This window comes from Augochlora pura, chromosome 10 (genome assembly GCF_028453695.1).
Source record: "Augochlora pura isolate Apur16 chromosome 10, APUR_v2.2.1, whole genome shotgun sequence".
NCBI lineage: Eukaryota > Metazoa > Arthropoda > Insecta > Hymenoptera > Halictidae > Augochlora > Augochlora pura.
In genome coordinates this window covers 6,991,067-7,012,306 of record NC_135781.1, presented here as the reverse complement: position 1 = coordinate 7,012,306, position 21,240 = coordinate 6,991,067, and the positions used below count along the sequence as shown (strand labels likewise).

The 21,240-nt window shown below is 48.0% G+C and overlaps 1 protein-coding gene across 2 annotated transcripts in view; it reads left to right on the top strand.

Annotated features, from left to right (window-relative positions):
* The first annotated feature begins 2,599 nt into the window (after positions 1–2,599).
* Retn (retained) overlaps positions 2,600–21,240 on the top strand; it is a 166,701-nt gene continuing 148,060 nt past the window's right edge. Inside the window, exon 1 of one of the 2 annotated variants that reach the window (XM_078192991.1) lies at positions 2,600–3,921. In XM_078192991.1, the coding sequence (XP_078049117.1) occupies positions 3,817–3,921 (105 nt within the window). In that variant the 5' untranslated portion in view covers positions 2,600–3,816. The remainder of the gene's footprint in view (positions 3,922–21,240) is intronic. The other variant, XM_078192992.1, reaches the window with a different exon arrangement.

Sequence of the window (21,240 nt, the reverse complement as noted above, 5' to 3'; positions counted from 1 at the left end):
AAGAAACGAGAACCGAAGGGGCAGAGAAGAAACGAGAGCGATCTAAAGAGTAAGAGAGTGTGTGAAAAAGAGAGAGAGAAAGAGAGAGAGAGGGGGAGAGGGGGAAACCGCGTTGAGAGGGTTGCGCGAGTTCGGATCGGTCGGGGATCGTTGTTCGGATATCGACGAAACGACACCGTTCCCGTCTCAATTGCACCTTTTCTTCATTTTCCACGTTCCACGGGCGCCTTTACGAGCGGTTTCCAGGTTTTTCTGCAGCCGGCGCGAGCACCGCGGAATGTCTTCGGCGGCCACAAAGATGGCGTCACCGTGGAATGGCCAATACGTGACTCGAGGCGCGCGGAACGTATAATAATGAGTTTATTGCTCGTTCGAATAATGTAAAAGTAAGAGGAACTGTGAAAATCGAGTTGCGCAAGTGGAAATAAAATTTAATAGAAGCGCGGTCGTATCTGGAATCATTGAATGCGCAAGCTGTGCCGTGGAAAACCGCCGGACCGCCGTGTCCCCGTATTCAAATTTGAAGAAGCGGAAGCGTCTCTTCTATTCTATGCCTCCTTGGAATTCGCGTGGTTCATCGCGAGATTGTTCTTGGAAAACTGGATCGGGCGCGTTGGAACGATCGCGAGGGATAGGGAGGAGGAAGGTAAGGAACGAGAGAAGGAAGAGAGCGCGAGAGGCAAGGGAATGGTTGTATCTAGCGAAACCGACCGGAATGGGCCTTATTACCGACGGGATCAAACAGCCGTTCGAGTGTTAACTGCCCATGCTCGCCAACAGAACCGTACGGGCGCCGAAACCTGTGGTTTAATACCATTTGCCAGTGGCGCGCTTGCCCTCCCCCCCCCTCAACTCCTCGAACTCGCCGACTTCCCTCGCGAGGCATTGGCTAAAATGGTGGTAGACGATGCTCGAAATGCTTGCCATTATTGCTGTATAGGCAGCGGAACTTTGCCTAATCGTAACGCCTCGTTCCTTGGAAAAGAATTCGTAAACACAATCTCGTTTTATTTTCTATAATGGATATTGTCGTCGGGTTCCCGATGTTCATACGTGGACTTTTCCAAGATGTCCAACTTTGGACAATTACATTTCAATCAAACGTGCAAAATTTTTGAAGATGGTTACCCTATGTCTTTGACCCTTTGCTCTCGAGTCTAAAGCACCAATTAAAATTGTTTTACCAAATTGGAAAATAATTTGTAGATTATCCAATTTGTTAATATTCGAAAAACTGTTGAAAGCGTAATTCATGTTACACGACTCTGTTTCATATGATCAATACGAGTCATTTAAAATGGAAATAACGTTGGTCAGGTCAAAGGGTTAAGAGAACGTTGGCAATTTTAGTCGATCGTGGTTGATTCGAAGGAACCGTTGAACGAAGGAAAACACTGAGAAGGGTTATAGGGTAATTTTAGCTGTTCAATGCTTAACGATACCAAAAAATGGAGGACACGGGCACGCCGACTTTTTGCACGTTCCGTTCGCGAGGCGGTTTTTTGTCGCCGTGGCAGGCGTTCGTTTGGCCGTGCCGCGCAATTTTTATCGAGAAATCTCGCGGAGGGTGAAGGGAGGTGTCGTGACGATCTCAAAGAAGAATCTTTCGTAGCGCGGTATCGCGGCGAGCGATCGCAGCAATCATGCTCAATTACCGACGACCTTATGCCACCGTATCCTTCCGATGGAACACGACACGGCAATGAAAACACGACAAAGGGAAATCGCGATCTCTTCGGCCATTTATTTATTATACGGAACGAACTCATTAGAAACACACAAAGGGAAACCACCGAAGAAAACATACATAAACATTGCAAAACGCGTAAAATAAAATTGCCGGCGAACGCGATGCACGGAACGGTCGACCGTAAGCGAAAACGGAGTAATTAGGAGGATCGCAAAATTTGTTCCGGGAATGCTCGATCAGCGCATCAGTGCCAAGTCATCAAGATATACGACCTGGAATTTCCCCGGGACTCTCGACCGACCTACCTGAAAGTTAGCAATCGTGCCAACCCCAGGGAAACCGAACGGGACTCGGGCATCGGGACGAGGATGACCGTAATCGTTTGATCTCGCAGTTGCATAATCGGTCACGAAATCGACAGGCTAATTGATTAAAGTTCGCCGCTAGGTGCGCTGTCGTGCACGCACGACTCGGAGGAAGGTATCGCTTTTGCAGATAGGCCAGGTCGAAACGGAAGCAGGAACACGGGCCGAGGGAAATCCTGTGCGAGAACGCATCGAAAATCTTTCGGTCCCGTCCGGACTATGCGCGCACAGGGGTCGTTATCCGATAGGGTGCGCGAAAGAGAGAGATCCAGTCGCGAGAGGGGTGACGCGGAGGTGGAAGGAGAAAGCTAATCGGGTTTGCGAGCGAGATGAAGACAGAGGCAAGAGACGGAGGGTGGTGTCGAGAAGGGTGTGGCCAGCGGTGGCCGCCCATCCCGGCCGATACGCGGCGCCGCGCGCCGGTCGACGGCGTTGGCGTGACGGCGTCACGCCCACCGGCGCTCCCGCCTGCCTCCTTGCTCTCGTCCTGTCCGGCTGCAAGCCTCTATCGAATCGCGCCTTCGGAGAGGGGATCGCAAACAGGCTCGAGCTTCCGAGCGTCAGATCGCAAGAGGACGCGAGTGTGCGCGCGTCAGCTCCGTCTTCAGTCGTTCTAACGTTGTTTACCATCGGTTCGTTCCCGGTTCGATATCGCGAGGTATGCACTCCGGTCAGTGACGAACACAGCAATGTCGATCGAGACGACCGCGTAAACAGGCAAGGAGCCGCGTCGATCGCGTCGACAACACACCTTCTCGACCCTGTGTGTTCCTTCTGTTAGTCGGTGCCCCTCTCTCGCGGATACAGCACGCTTTCCTTTCGGCTTGGCCACGAGGAACGAAGAACGAGCATCGAATCTCGAGGCTCGTCTCACCCCTGCTCCCACTCCTGCCGACCGTCCGCCCTTCCTTCCTTCCTTCCTCCTTTCCTTCCTTCCTTCCGTCCTTCCTTCCTGCCTTCCTGTCTGCGCCTGCCTTCCTTCCTTCTTCCCCGAAGAATCAGTCCTTTACGGCATCGCGGTGTGCGCGCATTACCATCGTGCGGAATTACACGCGTTCGCGCTTACCATCCCCCATCGTGGACGTTTTTCCGCTCTTTCCACACCCGCCTATTCTGTGTTTGTTCCGGCCTGCCGTACATTGTGCACCAGTCGCCACCACGCATCAAGGACGGATCCTGTCGACGGGGCTTTTATGTCAGCCATCGGGCCGCCGCGTGTGCCTCTTCTCGCGTGTTCCCGGTGACAGCGAACCGATAGCGGACTACTAGTGGAAAGGAGGATCTCAACGAAACCAGCTGACGAACATGGCCAAGGGTAGCCGGTAATCGGGGCAGCGGCACCACCGGATCGTCAAAATCCTTCGTTGACGTGGCTCAAGTTTTCACTCGGGCTGATTTTGGATTTTTTTGACGTTCCGTTTCCGGTTCCGGTTTCGTTCCAGGTGTCGTTTCGCGTTTCCGCGGTTTCGTGTACGGAGAAGACCAGCAAGTGGGATCGTTGGACGGTGACGGACGCCGGGACAGTTATCGTTCACCTCGTCTACCATCCAGCACCGTCTACCCTTCTGCGACCACACACACACGCACGCGCACGCGCACACACCCCCTTTATTTCGTTGTTTGTTCAACGGTCGCGATCGTACGCGAGCGTTTTGGCAGCGTGTTCGGCTGCGGGGGTGTCTCTCGTGTCGTGGCGACCGCTATCGCGGTAAATCAGCCAAAATTCGGGTAAAGAACAGAGAACCATTGCCATCCTACGCGATGGAAATCGGCGACGAGTATCAGGACATGGGCAACCCCGGCGGTGGGGTGGCAATGGCCAACATGCCCATCGCTCATCACCGACACACACCGGACAGTCCTATGGTGAGTCCTTTTTTTTTCGGCATTCGCCCTCGTTTTCCGCGACGATGCGATGACATCGCGGTTTATCGATAAGATTATAAGTAGACTGCGAATTTTATGTATTCGCATTAGAAAAAAAAAAAACAGTTGAGCAGTTTAAATTGAAAACGTTTTAGATTACGGAGACTAAGAATGTTAATACATTGGTTTCAACGTAGCGAGGGTATGACGTGTACAATTTATCTTTCGCATAAAGATCGGCAGTCTAGATACAAGTAACCGATCTTCTTTATGCCGTTTAAAAAGGATCGTACAAAGAACTACACAACGGTCGGAACATTCGTTTCGGTTGCTCGCGTTTTTTTTTCGAATAGAAATTGTGGCCGCCGCGCTTAATATCTATTGATTCGACCACTGAACTTGTTTACAAACACGTGTTTCGAGGCCACCGTACTTGCTTACTACAAGAATAAGCATATAATTAAAATATTTTATAACCGCCGTTTCATTGCGCCACGTAGAATCGTTTTTAAGAAAATTAATAGAACGCTGAACGTCTGTTGCCAAGCGAGATTAATCTATTCAAATGTGGCGTTGGAAATTTAATAATCGCGGTCAACGGCTTCCTATTACTTAATTTAATTTATCTACGTGTATGGATAAAAAGCCATTCTTTACAATACAGAATTGAAAGCTAATATCAATATAATACAGTATCTGCGAATCAATAATTTAAGTTAATAGTTTGCATAAAATAATTTTGAATATTTTGATATTGACTGCAAATATGTTTAATTTGTCGCCATTGTTGTTATCAATTTGATGAGCAGAATGAGGTTCTAACGGACAGCGTTGACCTGATGCTTAATTGTTATTTTTTTTATGAAAAATGATTGCAAATACATCGCAAAATTAAAAGTTATCTCGGTGTTTTATTGAAAAGGAGATGGCGAAGCGTATAAATAATAAAAACTGCCGTCAATTATAAAAATGACAAAAGCAATAGGATTTCGATTTCTCTAAAAACTGCGAGAACGATCAAACTGCGTATGGATAGGTATTAACGACGTGTCCTGTTTACACATTTTCGCTGTCACTTGCGGTAGAATCGCCGTGACATGCCAGAAGGGCGGCAGAGTTTACAAACACCGTGTTTCTCATCGGCTCGTTGGAACACGGAGTTTTTATTCCATGTGTCCTGGGCGCCGCGAGTTTTATGCACGTGTCTAACAGTTCTTGATATAAAAGTCACATTCGGCTTGTTTATACCGCGATCCTGTCCGAAAGGTCTCGAATAAAAATTTCTCCTGTTAGCCGGCAGGTTTTTCAAACCGCGACATTCCATAACCACTTAATTCCGCGAATCGCGTTGTAAACAACGTACAGTTTACAGCGCCGCGAACACCGTGTCCGTAACGTGCAACGGTTCTTTAGCGTCGCCGAAAAATATAATTCGTATTAGCATATTCAGAATGATGAATAAATTTTTATTTGTTAAATTTCATTCGTTATTATTATTATTATTAAATTGCATTTATTAAATTTCATTTATCATTCTCATTAAATTTCATTTGTTATATTTCATTTTATTTTATATATACATATATCATATAACATCGTACCATTTTACATTTGCTGAACGAATTAGTTTGCGAAGACATTGACGAAATTTGGCAACATTGTCTGCGAACGTCTTGTCATCGTTATGCGAACGAATTGAAATATTCTGCGGAAAGAGTGAGACGCTTAATATTAATGGCGAAGTGATAAACAACTTCCGCTGCAGCTAGGTGGAATCTATTGTCCCTATCTACCCGCTATGAGTCATCGGAATAAACGAATTTTTTTAGATAACAGCTTAAAATTGATAAAAGAACAAGGAAACAACACAAATGTTTGATAAAATAGAAAGGGAAGTTATTTACGACTCGAGCTGACAAATGTTTGATATACGAACGATTTCTTTTATCGAACGGTGATCGGGGACGATCGTTTTTCGCGTGGTTCCTAAATCGCGCCGGCCAAGAATAACGAATATCCTTGGTAGAAGGTATCGCGGTATAAAGTTACACCGAATAAAAAGACACCGGTCGTTCTCCCAGCAGAATTAGCGGTGTTGTTGTTGGCACGTTTGTCCGCGGTCGATTTAGTCTTGAACGACACCCTTTGACGACAGTGTTGGCCCGTCTCTCAAGCCATCCCCCGTTCCAGCAGGCATTAACTCCCGTGTTGTTCCTTGTAATGGCAGTGGTCGGTGCTACCGGTCAGCGAGATCGGAAGGTCTGCCAGCGGATTTGCGAAGGCCCCGCGACAAAAGGAAATGACACGAGCCATCGACGATCACCGGGCGAGAACCCGCGCGGCCGTTCGTTTGATTTGAATGTTGTCGATCGCGTGACGTCAGCAATATTCGTGAAGGGCCGTGACGTCAGGGGTCTATTAGCGACAAACAGAAGGCCGTTATCGCGATTGGGTGTGTATTCGTATTTTCCACTCGGCTGACTGACGTCATCCGAAAAATATGCAAAACCCGCGGCGCGTTTGCATTGCGAACCCCGAGAGGTGTTGATCGATAAGCCGGTTCCGATGAAAATGATCGCTTGTATCGACCGGGAGCCGACTTTTCCCGAAGTCCGACCGCAAACAGTTTTGCAAATTATGCGGACACCGCATGAGAACGGGGATAAAACATGTCGGACTTGTCCCCTTCTTGGTCTTTTAGCATTCGGGATAGTCAACGGATTCTTATCTTCTTCGAAACACCTAAAGGAACCCTTGCTGCGGGTTTTCATCAATCGCGGTTTCCGCGAATCGATTCGCGCTAGGGTATGTTTGCATGGGAGAAACAGTCTAGGTGTAACCATTCGTCTAGACCTCGACCCGGTTTCATGTTTCATTTTATAAATAATTTCGAACTTAATATTAAGCGCCGCAGCGCTTACAGTTCTGTTCGGCTGTAAACTACGCTCCAATTATTCTCAATAATGAACCAGCATTCGGGATACCTCTTTCTTATAGTTTTTATACACCACACATATTCGTATTAAATTAAGTATAAAAACATAGAAATGAAATGAAATTAAATATAAACGTCGTAAATATTTCTACAGGTATCTGAAGTCAATGTGATCGTCCATTAATGTTACGTACCTCTTTCACATTTTTAATTCTGCACAGTCCTTCCGTGTTTTTCACACAGCACGGCTTTTCCGCTTCTCCGAATTCTGCACAGCGTTCTTGCGTTTTTAGTTTTGCCGGGCTATCAATATTTCGCCTCGATATCGATGCAGGACCAAAAGAGACGACTGTCCATTATAGCTATCCCCATGGTACCCGGAAAGTTTCGAATGGCTCTAACAAAACTTCCGAATAATAATAACCCGTAGCTCGTCCCTCCGCTCTCGCCGCCTATTCCCCGCTAATAGATCATTCGGCCGAGATCCAGGAAGCGGTCGCGCTTTCGATCCTTGCCTCGATATGTCCGTTCTAAAAATACGCATCGATACGCGACAGCCCGCTTCCACGGGAGCGCCGGTATATTTAACAAATTTTACGTAACGGCTCGGTGTTCGCGCGGCGATCCTCGCAGCCTCGCCGCGCGCGACCGAAACGGGAAAAAAGTCGGAGCGATAATAGCAGCGTAAACAGCCGCGATAAGAGCGGGTTAACGAGGGTGTCGTCCGGGAGGATCCTCGTCGCGGCGAACGGAGGGGTGCACCCGAGGTCCCGCGAGAGAGGTGTAAACACGGCCACTCCTCTCCTCTCCTCTCTGCTACTCCGCGATCTCGAGTATTTGCACGCGCGGCTCATGGGGATGATGTGAAAGTAGCAAAGCGAAACGAGAGATCGCTCTGCGGCGCTGCGAGTGAGTTTACTATTGTCCGAGTCTTCGATCGAATCCCTGTCACCAACAAATAGTTCGAAACCATTTCAGTATTACAATATACGTCTTCGATCGACAGTTTCCTTCTCAATCCGAGCGAGGGCCTCGCTTCATTTTATAACTCCTTTGATCCAATTTTTGCCGAGGTTGTTTTACATAGAAATAGATCAGTCCTCGCGTTCGTCCAAATCGCATACTTAAATCACTGGCTTCCGTTCTAATCATGCATAGAAATCGAAATGTTGTTCTTGGCACGAGCGCCGGTCGCTTTGATCTCGGCGCTTCTCTCTGTTCATTTTCTTCGAGTTACATTAGTAATTTAAAGTGGTTCTTTCTGTGAATTCTTCTAAAATGCTGCTCGAGGCTCCTGTGTAATTTTTGCTGAAACTCTCGTCGCGGATACCACGTTTTATGCTTTGGTAACTGCGACGAAATGTTTATCGCGGAGCGATTGAAAAGACATCGGCAGTGGAAATTCATTGAAATAACGAGGACGCGATTAAATAAGTCCGTCGGTGGCCGTGTTTTCCATTTCGATGGACACGTCGCAGGGTATCGGTTGCTGAAAGTATGTGCAATCGCATTCTAAAGATATGTCATTTGATTAGCGTCCGCTGATCAGCGAATCGTGCGACGGTGCACAGTCCGAGAGGACACGGCGATAGAGAGAAAGAGAGAGAGCGAGAGAGAGAGAGAGAGAGAGAGCGGAGGAGGCGAGTTCGGGGCAGCAGCGAGTTTGCGAAAAAGAGGAAAGAAAGGCAGAGCGATAAACGGCCTAACGATAGAGATGGATAGAAGGACCATGGCTCGGAGTGGTGGTAAAGGGGGGAAGAGAGGGGTTAAGAACGGGTCGAACGTCGGAGAAACGATGTGCAGAGCGCGGCGCAAGGGCGGGGATTCCCCTTTCGGCCAATCGGATCGGCTAGCGAGTGCGCTCACTTGCGCTGCCGGCCTCGCTGTTTCACCTGCAGACGCCATGTCGTGACGTCATGTCTCGTTACGCCGGGACCAGGTAAAACGTGTGCATTGTCCGGGCAGTGCATCGAGCGCCACCCTGCAACGAGGGTGGCGTTTCTATACCACGATTTCTTGGATTAACGAGCGTCGCCCAGCTTTACGCCCAGATTTAATCCTTAACATATTCTTATTATGGTCCTAACAACAAGGGATGACTCGCAACCCCGGTATTTACGTAGAACACACGTGAACACGTATTACACTATATTGCTTTTACGTTCTTTTTAAGTCACTTTATTATTTTAAGTTCTTTATTTTATTCTTATAACTCGCAAAGTGGACAAGATAGAAAGTAATGTCTTCGAATGAAAGATACTTCTTTTTTGTTAAAATGTATATTTTTCTAGCTTACACAGTTTGCAAGTGATAGTGATAAAATAAGGAACAGCCGAGTATTTAGTGGTTAAATTTCACCCTTTAAAGTGAATTTATGAAAAAAAAGAGCTGCGTAAACATATCCTACATATACATATACATATGTATACTATACCGTAGAACTGGTCCGAATATAGTCCTGTACATTTGTGTTTGAACACTGTTACAGCATTTTATAAAACCCTTATAATTATTTGTACAGTTCGGTCATTTGCAGAAGGGTAAAATGATTGTCCTAATGACGCAGGAGGCCGTGTCGCGAATTCGGAACGATATTAGGAGAAGATTTAACTATTATCGAGTTCTCCGACAATTAAGTTGCATAGACGTATGATAATTCGGGACGTGTAAGCAGTATAATTGACCAATATAGCCGAGGTGTTGGCCGAGGTTCTCTAATTACCATTCCCTCCCGAGGAACCGTCTAATTACATCGGATAGGGGGTTTGATTGGGAGTCTGGGCCGCGCCGGCTCGAGAAGAACGCCCTTGACAGTGTCGAGAAGCGCGCGGCTTTCGAGTCCCTCCGCTGTTTCTTTTTCGAGGGTCTGCTCGTGCTATTCCCCATTATCTTGCTGGAGGTTGCGGCCTAGCCGGCTCCTCGAGGAGTTGCGAACTATTATTCGGCCGTTTTACGATAGCCCTATAAAAATCTCATAATTAGATTTCGAAGGTAATATCCTGCCCGGGCCCGGCCCATGGCCCCGTCGAAGAGGGCTCGGTCCAAAATTGCAAACACCAATCTCCTTTCTTCTCTCGTCCACCTTCTCGCCTTTTTTATTTCGCGGTTGCATTCGAGAACGAGTCCGAGGGGCGCTTCTTTCTCTTCGTCGTCGTCGTTGTAATCGTCGTCGTCGCCGTGGAATTTTCTCGCAGCTCGACGGTACTTCGCGAATCATTCTCACTCTTTTCGTCCCCGTTTCCCGGTTCCCTTTTATCGAATTAGCGTGTCATCGACGCGTGTGTCGCGCTCGGCGAAACACGCTGCACATTCTTCAAACTCATTATGGCGCCTGTCGATAAGGCATCGCTTAAAACGGAAGGCCGGTTAACGCCGGGATCGAGTTTCACGAGCATTTTGCGCGTACTCCTGTTTCATGTTCTGTATCGCCTGTCGATGACACACGCGGCGCATTGCATATCCTGTCTACACTGCCGCCGATCGAAACCGCTTCGGTACGATGCCGTTAACGTGCAACGCGGTTCCTTAGATCAGAATCCTGACATTAAATCGCCAATCTCTTTCTTAATTTTGACATCATTATCGCAGATTTCATTTGCTTTTACAATTTTGTTCCAATATCGTTTTCCTGGATTGCTCCGTTTTTCTCCGGTGTTCAAAAATATAAAATTTGTCATAACGTACTCGAGTGTAGCATCTGCTATTCTGCTAGTATGGGACAGCCATCTTCTTATTTGCAATTTCGTTGTCTTGAAAATAGATTCTTCTGCTCGATAGCCCTGCTCCATTTGATCACTCAATGCGAAAAGAATTTCTGCTTATGCAACATTTCCAAAAATCGAACGCCTCGAGTGAGTATTGTTGAAATGAATTTTTACCAGCCTTTATTTACACTATTAGAGTGCTCATGGATAACTCGCATTTTTATTTTACACACTCTAATAACGAATCGACGCGCCAAATACGATTTTTAGATAATAGTTGCTAGTTCTTCCTGAATCGATAACAGTGTGCACTGTAGATACCTATGAAATCAAATAATTTTGTTCACCGTGCTAAACCGAACAGAATCGCGTAAAAAGGAAATTGAATTTACGTAGACTGCGCAAGCAGAATTGGGTATAATAAAATATTTGATAATAATTTGCTAAATGATTGGTAGATATATACGAATTGATTTCAGTTCGTATCTTACAATTCACAAAATGAAAAACATGAGAAGTAAATGAAGTAAATGAAAAAATGAGAAGTTGAAAAAAAGATGAGGAGTCAATGAAGTAAATGAAAAATGAGAAGTTGTAAAAAAGATGAGAAGTAAATGAAAAAAATAAGAAGTAAACCGAAAGAAAGGTCTGATGAACCACTTTTAATGGAAAGAGGTAATCAGGTCCTCTTCCCAATTAGCCAATGGAATCCGAGCAAACTGAACTCTGGAAGTGAGAGGTGAGAGTATCGAAGAGGGCGGAGCGATGACATCGAGTCGGCGATAATCGGGAAATGGAGCAGGCTTTTCCCACTCGGTCCTGGTCTCGGGTTTCGATTGTTATCATCTGGTACGCCGCGATGGCGTGAACGTTTCGAGTTCGGGTTCGTTCATCGGAGCGCATCGTCTCCGGGCCGGGATCGGGCTCGGCGCGCATGCATTCCTTGCCGCGGCGGCAACGCGCGTGATCGCGATTCAGCGCGCGGGCAAAAGGCCACGATGGTGGGGAATCAGTGCGGGCAGGCAGTGGAGAGGGTCGTGGAGGGGCTGACAGGCTGAATGAAATAAAGCGAAAAAAAGGAAGCGCGGAGGACCGGGCTGAATCGCGATTGGTCTGCGCTCGCGGCCCGGTCACGCCTGCTTTTATTTATGCGCGGCGCAGCTCGCCGGCGAGACCACGATGCGACGACGACGACGCCGATGCCGACGCGCCGAAACGCGGTTGCAACGCGACGCGATGCGATGCAGCAGCGAGCGTGTGCGAGCGGATTCGAGCGAATCGAGGCGCGAGCCGACGACGACGACGACGACGACGCACGCGGGGCCCCTGGTCGATTCTCGTTTCGATGTCCGCGGGGAAACGGTAATGGCAGCCGATACTCGGAACACGACACTTTACACGTGCCAGCATTGCATTTTCTATAGCCTGCCGGTGTTCTGTCAGGCGCGATTGCCATTGTTTCCCTCGGTTTTGTCTCTCGCCACTCCATTATCTTCGGGCCGGCTATATTTTTGGAATTATAATCGACAAGACGTCGGCCGACGGTTGACAGGTGTCCGTAAAGCAACCGATATGGAAGTCAATGGGTCCGCGAGTATTATTTGTTAACTCGGAATCGATGAGGAATTTTTAGCTTTTCGTTTCCAGTCGGATAGCGTCGCCGATGGTTCTCGTTTTCCCAGTACCTATTAATTATTCGCGGCGAAACGATAGCGCTCCGCGAAATGAGGTTATCGGTGAATTTCTTAGTCAAATGACGCGTGATATTGCGACGCGTACAAATCGACGATGGTGCGACTGGAAACGAGCCGCGGCTTGTCCGGATGGTCAATAATGGAGGTTCCTTGGACTCGAATTGGAGCGTCGTCGATTGCCGCGCGGCGACTATTAACGCGCGGGAAGCGTCGCGAATGACGCATCGGACGATTACACGTATCTATAATTCGATGCATAACTGGATCTATTAGCATGAAGTTCTCGCGGGCTTAGCCAGAGGTGACCTTTCGTAATAACGTTCGATTGTGGAAAACCTGCCGCGTACAATCGTTCGACGCCCGTCTCCCCGGGACGAAGTTTCGCACGAAATCCGGCCGTATCCAACTCCGCAGAGGAGGAACGTTCACCCTCGAGCGAGCTCTGCGCAACTCGGAACTGATAATTATTTAATGTATGTTGACGTAACTGTTTGAACACTTAGGTAATCCTGCTATCTCCGCTTCTCCGCTATCTGACTGCGGTAAAAAAAAAAAAATCAACGCCGGCAACCCTATTATCTCCGGTGGATCGCGAGATCGTCCACGAAGCAAGAAAATAACGGGAAAATTCGTTTCTGCGGTCGTCGCGCCTCGAGAGGTTTCGTTTCGCGAGTCTTTAAACCGGAATCGCAGCACGCTTCTGTATCCGCTATCTGTGTTAGGCATGCTCGTGCGCCACGAAACGAGCGTAACAAAGCCGGAGGAGCAGCACCTGTGCCGATGGTATACCACACGTCAGCGTGTAAAAGGTGGAGAGAACCGCGCCGTAGATCAGATTTTCGGAAGGAGCCGTCAGTATCGGTCGGTTGGTTTGTTTGTTGTCTCGAGCGAGTCAAGTGGGACTTTCTAAGGTTAGCACCCAATTGGCCATCGCACCCCGTCCTCTCCGCCGCCGCCGAGGGAAAGGTACGAGGGACCATTAGGCGAGACTTATAAGGTGGCTACTGCCGCCAAGGTGGTCGCCAGGGTCCTCGTAGCTGGAAAAGAGACCCCATGCAGGTAATGGGCTCGGCACGAGCCTACCGATTCGCCTCTGTCGGAACCTGAGCAGCACCGCCTGTAACGTAAGCGCCCCAGCGGCAACCGACCTTCCACGGTTAAGCCGATTTCACGCGAACAAGTTTCCACAAAACTGCCGTTTCTCGTCGCCGCTTCTACGCTCCCATTATTCTTCCTTGGTCTATTTTGTCCCGAGTCGCCGCTCTCGTCCTGGAAAATTCATTAGCTGCGAATAAACACTCTGGATGTCTTCATTTCGTTCTCCGATGCCTCGCATTTTCTGCTCGAGCGGCTCGTATTATTTCAGCGTTAAACCATCTCATCGTTTTTAACGAGTCACATTTTTTCATCGAGTATTATCTCCTTAGAATACTTCATCATTTTCCTTGTTCTTTCATATACAAGCATCAGTAAACTATTTCGAACGTCTATTCTTTGGACATTGTTGCATCGACTTCTAGATTTATAAGACAGTCGTTGCCTTGCTAAAACTTCCATCGAATATTCTGCTGCAAGTGCAGCGATGCACATTTGTCCGAAGAGATATTCGTTTACTAGTTACTACTACATCTAAATTGTAAATTTTATTATTTTTGATTTCATTCATTTTACGTCATCCCTGAGAAAGAAAAATTGTGAGTTTTAAAATTTGAAAAAGTCCTGTAATAGAATGTCACGTGGAAGGAAAAGATTTTGGAATGCTGCTATAATTTCGTAAAAGTTGATCGAGCGAAGCGGTAGGACAGTTTGATCGGATTCGGACGATCCCGAGCGCCGCGGCGGACTCGAAAAGGGAAATCGTGCATATTTTTGGGCGTTCGGCTCCCTCGGGCCTCGGGTTGGGATATTTAATTTGAGCCACCTTGTGTATCGCGCGGTCCTAAGTAAACTCCGGGACCCGATGGACTTCTCCGCGGACTCCGGGTCCGTCGTGCATGCTCGACGACGAAGAAGGCGCGGAGGAAAAAGGCGAAACGGGTTTCACCGTCGAACTCGTGCAAACACCGTGAGGCCGGAGACGTGCCACGACCGACCACGAACCCTCTTGTTGACTCTTCAACTTTACTCGCGCCTTTTGCTCCGTCTCTCTCTCCCTCCGCGTCCATCTGTCTATCCGTCTTCGACGAGCCTCTCTCATTCTCTCCCGCTTATGCGATTCTCTTCTTCTACCCTCTCTCTCTCTATCTCTCTTTCTGTACTCTCTTCATCCTCCGAGCCTTCATCCTCCGGCTTCTCGGTACACCGGCCTCCTCCAGGTCGGTCAGGTCGTCGACTTCTTTACCTGGCCGGTTCGTGGAACCGCGCGAGAAACGGAAAGAGAGTCGTTTCATTTAATTTTGTGCCTGTTTGATGAACCGGTGCCAACAGACGATTCCGTCTCCGCCATCGGTGAAATCTCGACGCCTCTCGTCGTCGGACTCTCCCAGAAACGCCGGCCTTCTGCGGTGGAGACGCGACCCGTGCGCGGAAAACTGGGCCGAACTCGATTGTTATCTCGAGCTCTCGCGCGAGAACTTCGGCAGATCGAATGGAAAGGAAAATATCAGGGTGTATCGCTAATTTTTTCTCCCATCGTTTAAGTATCTCATACGTAATCTGGTTCACCGTGGAAAATCTTCTCAGACGTTCGAAAACGTTCTTGTGCTCGAAAACATGGCGAACGTGCAGAGAGTAAGTGAAACTTATTTTCTATTTAAACATAACTTTATGCTACTAAGAAGGTCGTTTCTCATGCTATAATGAATGGCGGCCCTATATAACAGTCGCGTGTCAACAAAATGTGCCCAATATTCAGATGTTAGGACCTCCAGTGATTTAGAGAATAAACCGTTTTTCACACATGTGTTATAATTTTCTCGTTACGAATACATGTCTCGGAGCTTCCAAATATTTGTGGAAAAGAGAAGTCGTCGTTTTAGAATGCGTTCAGTGAATAGGTATCCCATCCAAACCATGAAGTATGATGGACGATCGCTGAAATCGAATAATGTTGTCTACTGGATTGAACGGTGTACAATGGCTGTCTCGAGGCGTCGATCACGATCGGCCCATGGTTCGATCGAGCGGAATGGCGTTTTGTGCAATCGATGCACTTTGCGCCGCTCGGCAGAGCTGCGTGCTTCGCCGGTTTGAAATCGACTCGCAACTCGCGAGACGTATTGAGTGTGGACTCGGGACGCACGAGATGCCAGAAGAGGTCGGGCTCTCTCTCTCTCTGGCAAGAGAGAGAAGGAAAGAGAGAGAGAGAGAGAGATATCGCGGTAACTCGCCCATTCACGTATCATTATCCGCGGCGGTGCCGGGGTAACGTTGTTGCAATCGGTGCAATTATATTTTTACGATCCGAGCCAAGGCTTCTATTCTGTGACTATTAATGCTCCCGGACGGCCAGCTCTCCATGGCAGCCGATCGGGCATCGCGTTAGGCCCCTAACCTAAATACCCGGGGTCCGGAGAGCGCGCGATTGTTTTCTCGGGGCCGTTTTGATCGGGGCCGATCTCTCGCGGGAATGCAGATGAAAAAGGAGCGCCGATTGGCCAAATTGTAATTCCGCTTAACGGTAGTCTATTTTCTTTCTGCGAGCGTCCCTCCCCACCTCTCTACCCAACCCGCCTAGAAGTGTTGCGCTATTAACTTTTTAAGTCGACGCTCTCCAGCGTCCTCCGGTTACAACCGGAGGGCGGTTCCGTCGACCGTCGAATCATTTGGAAAATATGATTCGCTGCAAATCCAAGCGATTACATCGCGTCGCATTTTCCCCGGGAACAGAAGAAAAAAGAAAATATCCCGAAGACAAAAGGATTAAGAAAGAGCCAGGAAGCGGACCTTTTAACATTATCTCGGAAGATCGGTATTCCCCGAAGCCGAGAGTCGCGTCCATCCGGCTTTTGCTTCCTTTTCTCTTGCCCCCTCTGTTCAAACAATAGGAATAATTCCGTAGAAAGCGGCTGCCCTGACGCCAGTCAGGTCAGCCTGATGACTTTATAACTCCGGCCGGACAGGCCGCGTTACCTTTTTCTCGTCTGTCGTCACGACGGTTTCATTCGGATCTTCCGTCAACGACGTTGCATCGACGACGGTGCGCGTCGTTCGCTCAGGTAGCGCCATAAAGCCACCGTCGTATCCTCCTACGCCGCGCAGAAAATGGCGATCGTAACAAGTTTTCCAGCCGAGGGTCCCCTGCGAATTTCTCTTTTCCCGTCACAATAGTCCTTCCCTCGGACCCGACATTGTCGTATTTATTGTCCCTTTAGGCTGGCGAGAAAGAGGACAATTCCTGCTGCTCTCTCGGGCTTTTCTTTTTCTCTCACTTCGCATCCGAGACTGGTCAACAGGGTTGTTTTGTGAAAATACAGCCTACCGAAAATAAATCTGTCAACTAAATTACCGTACTTAAATGCGCAAGAGCAATGCACCAAATTAGGATGCGAAAGATTACCGTCAGGATCAAGGATGGTAGGTAGAGATCGTAAATTGTGACGGCAATATTGCGTCAATAAATTGTACTGATAAATTCTATCGAATATTAAAAATGTATTATCGTGACATCTGTGCAATGACCTTTGTATTATGATTACGAGCACGCGTTCTGTAAACAGCTCTCTTTATACCACGCTTATTAGATGTATTTAGATAGTCATGCGATAAAGATGTATCCAAGAGTCAACGATTTTGCTTAATTTTACTTTTAAAATAATGAAGGTGCGATTGAATGTAAAGTAACAAGACGTCAAGTGGAAAGACTGTTGCGACCCGTGTCCTCGGATCGGCACCACTTTGCAGGAGACGCGCCTGCGATCGGTTCGCGAAGCGATGCACGATATCCCGCGGTCTCTTTAGGCAGTTGGGATCGATTTTCCAGCTGAAAGGATAATCCTCGAGAGCCGCGTTGCACGGTGCATCCGGGACGCGCGGCGCTGTTCCAGATTTCCTATGCAGCGAAAGTTATCCCGCGTTCCAGCAACCGTAACGGTAGTAAAACGTTACGCCGTTGCACGCGTAAACGTTATTGGCGCGTTTGTAATAATTATCCGCGCGGATCTGGCTGCCGAGCGCGCGGCAGGATAGCGTATCATTATCGATATTTATTACCGTCAATTGATTTTCCAACGCGCAAGATATAATAATCGCGGTTTCCATAGTGCCAGGAACGGACCCGCTTCACGTTCGTCCTACTTTCCTCTTAAATAAATCCCCGCGATCGCGCGACGCAACATCGCCAACACCGCCGACTCCGCGGCCCAACTCCGCGCGATGCCTTCCGTAATGGGATAGCGTCGTAATACTCGCGCGACCAGAGGAGGATTACGCGCGCGGCACGAGCAATACTCTTCGAACGAGGACACGCCGCGCTGCGGCCACTTCGATTTCACGCCTTCCTCGTTAATTATGCCGTTTCTGTATTGACGACGCTCCGTAGCTTTACAAAGAAGTCGCAACGACTCTCCTCGATTTTCCTCGAACCCGCCCGGTAATTGCTCGATTGTCAATTTCTGCAAAGCCGCGTCGCAGTTTCTGCGGACATCGGTGTCTTTGCACTCGGACGACTTTTTAAGGTCGCCTAGAAACGAAGTGTTCGACGTAAGATCGATTTCACGAAACATACATTTTTCGAGGGATCAAAGGCGTCCGGAGTTTGGACGCGCTGAACTTCCTTTGTTTCGGGTGAAGCTCGACGGAAACGCTCTGAAAGCATCGGATGCAATTTCAAACGGTGAAACGATGAAAAGAATTTCAGAATGTCGACACCCACGAATTATTAACCCTCTTAGTACCGAACAACGATATATCGTTGTTGACTATTGTTCGAAAGATGGTTTTCTTAATAATTTTATTAAACAATTTCATTTCCTATTTTTTGCTCCCTTTTTTGAATTTGTTATTTGGCAGGCTTTTCAAAATTCTTGCAATTTCATTCCGGAACTTTATCAAACTTCGTCAAACGAGTTTTGAACATTTCGCTCAGATATAGACACTGTTGACCGGTACTAAGAGGGTTAAAATTATATTAGGAGCAATGACAATCGATGCAAACAATCTCGACGTTGCACGAACATCCTCGGTCTAGCCGACAGTATTGTTCTACGTTACAATTTGTTTAGGAACCGGGGAGTTGGTAAGAAAAATTCAAGGCGCAATAAAGCAACAAATCTGGCGAGTAATTTACGATCGTCGGGGCAAAAAAAAGTTTCGGAGTAGAAAAAACGTTGCCTGGGTAAGTCGAGGCTCGAAGTTGAGGGAATTAGCATCGAACGACTATAAGTCAAGGGACGTTCCGTTAGGGGTAGGTTTCCAGAGAGGGAAGAGTTGGTCGCAGTTTCCCTTCGCCCGGCGAACAGAGCTTTTCCCCGGGCGATGGGCGGCGCGATCGCAGGACCCAGATGGACAGCGACGATATCGATAGTCATTGTGTATCGAGAGGCCTTCGTATCTTCTCGGAATTATCGATCGAGCGACCCTCGCGCGGTTGGGGGCCTTAAGACGGTCGCCGGGCACGGTCCCGTTATTTGCCTCCCGCAAGAATCGGCCGTCTCTATATTTTCTCTCCAACCCTAGTCCTGATTGTTTACTTGCTTTCATTAACCCTCGAATGCAGGTCGCTTAGTCCAGCTGCGATCGTTCTATTTATTTATGCCCTCGCGCGACGGATTAGTTCCGAAACAATGCTTTGGTCACGAGGCGATTATCGCGGACTTTCCTAAAGAAAGGTGCCCCGAGTATTATAAATCCAAACTCGGCATACTCGTTAACTGACATTCGAAGAATGTACACGAATATTTTCGAGCTGTAACAATCAGTTTTCTTCGGAGTTACAGCGGCGGCAGTAAGAGCGATCGACGAAGAAGTTTATCGCCGGCGGAAATGGAGTATTACTTGAAGAGTAGCTAATGCTGGAGCTTTTTCCCGGAGCTAAAATGTCTGAACGTTGAAAGCTAACCACTAACTTGCGACATAAAAATTGTCTGTAATAGTCGCGAGGTCGGAAACTCTGTAACAGTTACATTACTCGTTGCAAGTATGTAATTCTATAATAAAATTTCGCGTGTGAATAATATTCTCTCTGGAGCCAATATGAATTGAAAGTACATGGTCGCATCACCTAGATTTTCTAATATATGTACGTATCAATTTTCGTGTATGCACCTCGGTGGGTGTGTGTGTGTGTTTTCGATTGCTTGTTCCTCCTTGGAGCACCGTAGATTAGAGGGACGATATTCGATAGAATAATAATGCACTCCGCTGTCCCTGCGGGCCCAGGGAATCCAGCGAGGAGATGGAAGCACGCGATTGGATTTTATTGTATTTGAATAAGATACTCGAAGAAAAGATGAGAATCACTGCGGTTCGTGTAGTAACCGTCGAGAGAGAGAGAGAGAGAGAGAGAGAGAGGGTGGCCCCGCACGTGCCGACCGTATGTTTCCGAAGCTCTTCCCGATGCTTTCCCAAAAGGAACCTTCCAATTTCCGTTGTCGTTGCTCCTGGAATTCTATCGATAAGATACAGAGGCCGACCACACCTCTCACCTCGAACACACGAATCAACGGCAGGAATAATACATCTCGGTTATGCAAAAGATGCTCTCAAAAAGTATCGTCGCACATTTGCAACAACCGCGGTTGCATACACCGCGCAGAGAGAACGTAACTTCGTGTCCTAGTTACCCGAATTATGATAACAATGATTTTCGTTTATATTTCACTCGACAATTCGTTCGCGCCGAGGAGTTGCATCTGCGAAGACCGTCTCTAAAGGAAACGCTGGCAACGAAAGTGTGAAAAAATCTGTTTGAAAGAATGAACAAACAAAGCGCAGGATAAAAGTGCAACAGGCCAAGCAAATGATGCAAATAACGGCCCAGAGAAATGAGCGGAAATTGCTGACGCGGGCACGAGGTTTCGCGGGGCTTTCTATTAGTCAAATATTCTCACATTTTGCACAAACTGTGCAATCGAGCAACGCGATTCCGCACGATTTTTCGTTGCCGGTCTGGGAACCGCCTCGAGGATCATTTTCTCGGCTGGGAGAATCGGGCTCGGTGATTTTTCACGCCCTGTCGGTGGAAATCGGCGTGTTCCGTTCGCATGGACCACGGTTGGTTGCAGGTTGTCAGGTTGTCGGTCGTAGGTTGTCAGTTGTCGGCTGCCGGCTGTCGGGGCTGTCGACGACGATTCCAACAATCGCGCAACGGTACACGCCGTGAATGGCGGCCGCATTGTGTCCGCCGTTGGCAGTCCGTCGTTTCGCGTTCGAGATTGCATTCTGCCGGCAGAACGGCATCATTGTCGCCCGCGGAATACAATTAGCAGTAAATTAGCATTCGCCATCGGGGCCGATAATAAAATCCTGCATATTATAACGATTGCATCGGATCTCACAATGCCGTTGTCGACCACAAATTATTAATTTAATGGCCGACAGAGAGACCCGGCCCGGTTAAACGCTCGCAGGGAACCGTGGTGAGGGAATTACGACCACGGGAAGCGACCGATGGAAATTCTCCTCGGCTTGGAAAAATGGCCAGCCCCCGTTCCCCTCCGGCGACCACTTTGTGCAGCTACCGCGTCTCTTCTTCTTTCCTCTCTTTTCTCTGTTTCGTTTCGTTTCGTTGCGACGCAACGTTGCGGTTTTTTTTTCTTTTTTCGTACGGATCGCACGCGTTTCCGGAGATACGCGTTTATTTATATACACGTCGACGTTTCTCGTTAGGGACACCTGTTTGCATATACGGCCACGATAACGTTCGCCGGTCGTCACATATTTTCACGTGGACGTTTTTCACGAATGTATCGTCGAGACGATCGTGGAAACTTTCTAACAGACGCGAATACGCTTCCTGGAAGAAACGAAACTTCTCTCGATCTTTCGACGCCAACACGCTATTCTTTCGGAAACTTTGAAGAGCTTCCCCTTTGTTTTCTTGTTACCG